The 5,231-nt window shown below is 33.4% G+C and overlaps 1 protein-coding gene across 1 annotated transcript; it reads left to right on the top strand.

The window, feature by feature from the left end:
- The first annotated feature begins 2,245 nt into the window (after positions 1 to 2,245).
- LOC116105360 (putative pentatricopeptide repeat-containing protein At1g12700, mitochondrial) lies at positions 2,246 to 3,384 on the top strand. Its single transcript, XM_031391793.1, has 3 exons — positions 2,246 to 2,567; positions 2,652 to 3,028; positions 3,292 to 3,384. Exons 1-3 carry the CDS (start codon positions 2,246 to 2,248, stop codon positions 3,382 to 3,384), a joined length of 792 nt encoding a protein of 263 aa, XP_031247653.1.
- Positions 3,385 to 5,231: the final 1,847 nt, after the last annotated feature.

Here is a 5,231-nt window from a genome sequence, read left to right as displayed (position 1 = left end):
TGATGCCTTGAAAAATTAGAATAAAAAAGTCTTATAGCTGTAAAAATTTTCTCTCTTCTGATTGATTCCATCTATTATTTAAAGTATAGTCCCTAATGAACTTCAAATTTGACTTTGTTGCCTCATGGCGCACCTCTAATAGTAGTCTCTAATAAACAACATAAAAACTGATCTTATAAATGAATAAATTTTACTAGAAATGGATATGGACCTAATGTTGTTTTCTACAATACTTTAATCAATTGGTATTACAAGAATAAAGAAGTCAACGAGGTTCTTAGTCTTTATTGAGAGATGATTTTAGAAGGAATTAGGCCTAATGTGATTATACATAACATTTTGTTAACTAGCCTTTTTCTTAAAGCTAATGTAAAAGATGCACGGAACTTAGTTGGTGAGATGTAACTTTATGGTGTTTTACTTGATTCTTGGACACATAGCATTTTCATTGATAAACTTTGCAAGAATGGACGTATTTCGGAAGCAGTGCAAATGTTTCATACTTTAGTAAATAATAAGTTTGCAGTTGACCTCGATAGCTTGAATTCTCTCTTTGATGGATTATGTAAAATAGGGATATCCGAAACAGCTTGATAGCTATTTCGAAAATTTTCTCTCATTGAAAACCTAGTGCCAAACATTGTTTTCAGAATCTTGTCACTGTTTTTAGAATTTAGTTTTGATGGAAACCATTGTTTCCAAATTTTACAATCATATATGTTAATGTGTAGTGTACGTTATGGATAAGCTAATGTGTGGAATATTAGAATAGTATAATAAAGAGTTAAGGACATCAAGTCAACTCCTCTAAGGTTTATTATAATTACAGAAATTCACTTTAAGATTTTTAAAATAATAAAATTTCTTTTATTATTAATAAACTATTAGTTCGCTAGAACATATATCTATAAATTAATAAATATTTATTAAATTGCTCTCATTCTATTATTTTAACCCATATAATTTAACAGTAGAGATTTTTATTATTTCATAAATTTAATTATGTTTATTATATTAAATCTCAAGGTTATCAATATAACTCTATTATATAATTTAGAATTAGTAATCATATTACACTATACATAATATTATTTTAGTAGTATAGATATTTCAACAATATAATTAGTGTGATAATCTTGCTAAAATGATAACAAAACATTATTCATATAACTTCTAAAAAGTAAAAAACAATATCCTTTGAATTTTTACTATATCACATTCGAGTACATGAAATATCAATTTTGGTATATTTAAAAGTTCTAAGAACAAATATAATTTTTTTTTTTTTTAATATCATTGTAAATTAAATCCAAACTTCAATAGAATATTTATTTAAATCTTATAATATATAAACAAAAAAGGTAAAAAAATTCCAATTGATGGGTTGCATTTTGTTTGATCGACTGGATAATTTTGGATCCAGTAGAAAACCAGCTCAAAAGTTAAACCGAAAGGTACCTAAAGGCTGAAGGTGGATTTACATTTTTAACCTTCAGGGTGCTAAGTGAACAGTTTTCCAAATCATGAAGGTTGTTTATGAACATTTTGCAATAAACTTCGGAAAAACGACCCTCAAAAAACACTCTTCATACATGGCGTTGAGATCCCTATTTCGTTCGTCTTCAATCTCTCAAAACCCATCTTTAAAAGTTGATGTTTTATTTTTGTTAGCTCACTTACACAACCTCACGTCTTCAAGCTCAAAAAATGAAGCTTTGTATTCTTTGGAAAAACCCCTAGAACGATCCTCACTTGCTAAATTCCTCAAAGAAGATTGTCGATCAGGTAGCTTTACTCTGAATGAAGCATTGTATTTTTTTTATTACATGATTAATATGAAACCCATTTCTCCAATTTCATCATTCACTACTTTGTTTAGTGCACTAGCCAAGAAGAAGCATTATCATGAAGTGATTTCGCTTTATAAGCTGTTGAATTCAACTGGGTTGTCTCCGGATTTTATATCTTTGAATATTTTGATGAATTGCTTCTATAATATTGAAAGGGTTTTTGATGGTTATGGGGTTTTTAGGGCGTTTGAAGTTGGGATTTTAGCCTAAATACCGTGACATTTACTTGTTTGATTAAAGGTCTGTGTGTAGAGAGAAAGATTATGGAATCAACGGAATTGTTTAAGAAAATAATTGCTATTGGTTGTAGGCCTAATGTGATCACTTGCAACACTTTGATAGGTGGATTGTGTAAAACAGAGAAAATAAGTGTTGCCATTAAGTTTCATGAAGAGATGGCTAATGGGAATAAAGGATTTGGTGTTATTTGTAGGCCAGATGTTGTTACTTATAATACTATAATTGGTGGTCTTTGTAAGGCTGGATTGGTTGAGAAGGCTAGACAATTATTGTTGGAACATATGATTCAGAGAGGTGTGGTTCCTAAAATTTATACTTTCACCATTTTGATAAACGGTTATTGCTTGGCAGATAGAATTGGTGATGCAAGGGAGTTGTTTGATTTTATAACTAGAAAGGGGTATAGGCCTAATGTTGTTTGTTACACTACTTTAATCAATTGGTATTGCAAGAATAAAGAAGTCAATGAAGCTCTTAGTCTTTATTGAGAGATGATTTCAGAAGGAATTAGGCCTAATGTGATTACATATAACACCTTGTTAACTGGCTTTTTTCTTATAGCTAAGGTGAAAGATGCACGGAATTTAGTTGGTGAGATGCGACTTAACGATGCTTTTCCTAATTCTTGGACATATAACATTTTCATTAATGGACTTTGCAAGAACGGATGCGTTTTGGAAGCGTTAGAAATGTTTAATGCTCTAGTAAATAATAAGATTGCAATTAGCATTGAAGGTTTGAGTTCCCTCATTGATGGATTATGTAAAAGAGGGAGATTCAAAACTGCTTGGGACCTATTTCAGAAATTTTCTCTTCATGGAAACCTAGTGCCAGATGTTGTAACATATAGCATTTTGATCAATAGGCTGTGTAAAAATGGACAACTAGAAATGGCAAATGAGTTGTTATATATGAAGGAAAAAGGTTGTGCTCCAAATGTAGTTACATTTATTACGCTTATGTTTGGTTTCCTCAAGAATAATGAGATACCAAAAGTTGTTGAACTCCTTCATAAGATATAAGATGGCGGAGAAAAAATGTGAAGCCGACTGAATGTACAATGTCCTTAGTCATGCAGTTACTAATGAAGGCCGAAAATTATCGCGAATGTTTGAATGAGCTCCCTCAATTTCCGGTCCAAAAGCAAAATTAGAGTTTATGTGATAAAACATTAGTGAGTATTAGACTTTTTACGAAGTAGAGTCCTGCAAAAGTTCATCCAACTGCCCAAATGCTTTACTTTGGTTATGGTAAGAAGAAGGTTCAGCAAACACTTTCATCTGTTCGAATTTGATAGGGATCGTGATGGGGAAGATTGGGAATGATGGCTTCCCTAATCAGACATACAATACGTGATCTGTCTCTGTTGTAAGTGCATATAGTGGAGGTGGTAGCATTGCAGGCTGTGTCAGGATGTGCACATGAAGTGGGTCTTTAGGGTTTGAGGATTACTTTTGGTGCACAGTTCAGTAAGCAAAAGTTGTATATGAGAAATTGTGGAATGTTTCCTACTTCAACCACGACAATAATGGTAGCCGCTCAAGTTCATCTATTCAAGCTGATCAGTTTACTGGACAATAGTTGTATATGAGAAATTGTGGAATGCTTCTTACTTCAACTACGACAATAATGGTAGCCGCTTAAGTTCATTTATTCAAGCTGATCAGTTTACTGGACGATGGTATGTTGCAACTGATCAACTTCGTTCATTGATATTCTCAAATATCTAGGCCTGATAAATCTTGATTTATTTATAGTGTTTCACATGTTTCTATTTCTCAATATATATTCTTTTTTAGTTCAAATCTGATAAGACTAGAACTTACCAGGTGTCTCTAATGTAGTTATGCATGAGCATGTGCTCTTTCAGCGATAGTTGATGAAGACTAAGCAAAAAGAGCATTCACTCATATTTAAAAAGCGATGACCATGCGAGGTCGCACTCACAAAAGCGCTACCTCGACCTCTTTTCAAATAGGTCGAAATCACTAGAATTTCCTCGAAAGCGTCTAGTCACGGCATGAATTATAGTTTCCAAGGTTCGATCCTCAAACCTTAAAAACTAGGGGACTTTTGTTATGCCTAAAGAATGCAGGGCTGACGTAAGGCCTAATCAGCATGCAAAAGTCAGAACTTGGGTACACCCGCAGCCAAGTCATGAGAGGAAAGGAGCAGCGTGCTTCTGTCAGTGCAGTGGGTGCGCGCCAGACCAGCCAGGAGCTGGAAAGCTTCCACATGTCCAATTCCTACACCAAATCGCATAAATCACTCTGGAAGGTAGGCAATGGGACATAAAGGAAAATTTGTATGGATAATCCCACCAACTCACAGATTTAGTAATCATAATCTTAATCCATCCCACTATAAATTGAGGGTTCCTCTCCCAATTTGGAGATTAGCTAATCTTTTCAAAAAAACAGCATATACTCTCACTTTCTCTTGTAATCATTTGTAAAAGTCAACTCGCGTCGCGTCGCTATCATTAATTCAACATTAGTGGACGGAGGACTTGCTTCCTTAAGCATCCGAACCACTTTAAACACTGTCTAGTAATTTCTTTTACTCTAATTCTTTGATTCACGTGTGTCTTCTGGGCCAGCTCAGCATTTCACACATGCGTTTGGTTGGTGTCAAAATCACACATCAACACACATAAATGTCTTAAGATAATTGGTTGACAAAGATCTATCTACATCAGGAAAAATATAAATGTGGAGAAAGAGAGGAAAAGAGAAGAAGATAAATAGCATTCGGAGTGTAGGACTGTGACTACTATGTAGTTCCTCTCCACTCTCTATTTATAATATCATATAAAATCTATATCTAAGTACAATATACTCCTCAATTTTACCAAGAAGATAACATGTTTAAAATCAACAATACTCCATACTAAACTTCCATGTTTGGGTGGAACTCATTCAAATGCATATATGATTGCATGTAAGTGCATGCACCCATGCATGTGTTTCATGTACAAACGAGTAACTGTTCTTGTATATTTTTATCCATATTTGCTTGCAATATGTGCATCTTTATGTTCATAAGCACATACATTGTAATCAATTCACATTCATATACAAGTATAAATTGAATGAGAAAAAGAGCAGCAAGGCAACTTACAAAAACCATGAGGCTAAGCCT

This window comes from Pistacia vera, unplaced genomic scaffold (assembly GCF_008641045.1).
Source record: "Pistacia vera cultivar Batoury unplaced genomic scaffold, PisVer_v2 Contig498, whole genome shotgun sequence".
Lineage (NCBI taxonomy): Eukaryota > Viridiplantae > Streptophyta > Magnoliopsida > Sapindales > Anacardiaceae > Pistacia > Pistacia vera.
The sequence above is the reverse complement of the archived record's forward strand: the minus strand, read 5'-3'. Positions and strand labels throughout refer to the sequence as shown.

Bases quoted from the DNA above. Each gene is read 5' to 3' on its own strand.
- LOC116105360 (XM_031391793.1), top strand. From the start codon at position 2,246: ATGGCTAATGGGAATAAAGGATTTGGTGTTATTTGTAGGCCAGATGTT. The intron at 2,568-2,651 runs GTCTTTATTGAG...TTTTTCTTATAG, and splicing joins AGAAGTCAATGAAGCTCTTA to CTAAGGTGAAAGATGCACGG. The intron at 3,029-3,291 runs GTAGTTACATTT...TTTACGAAGTAG, and splicing joins AAAAAGGTTGTGCTCCAAAT to AGTCCTGCAAAAGTTCATCC.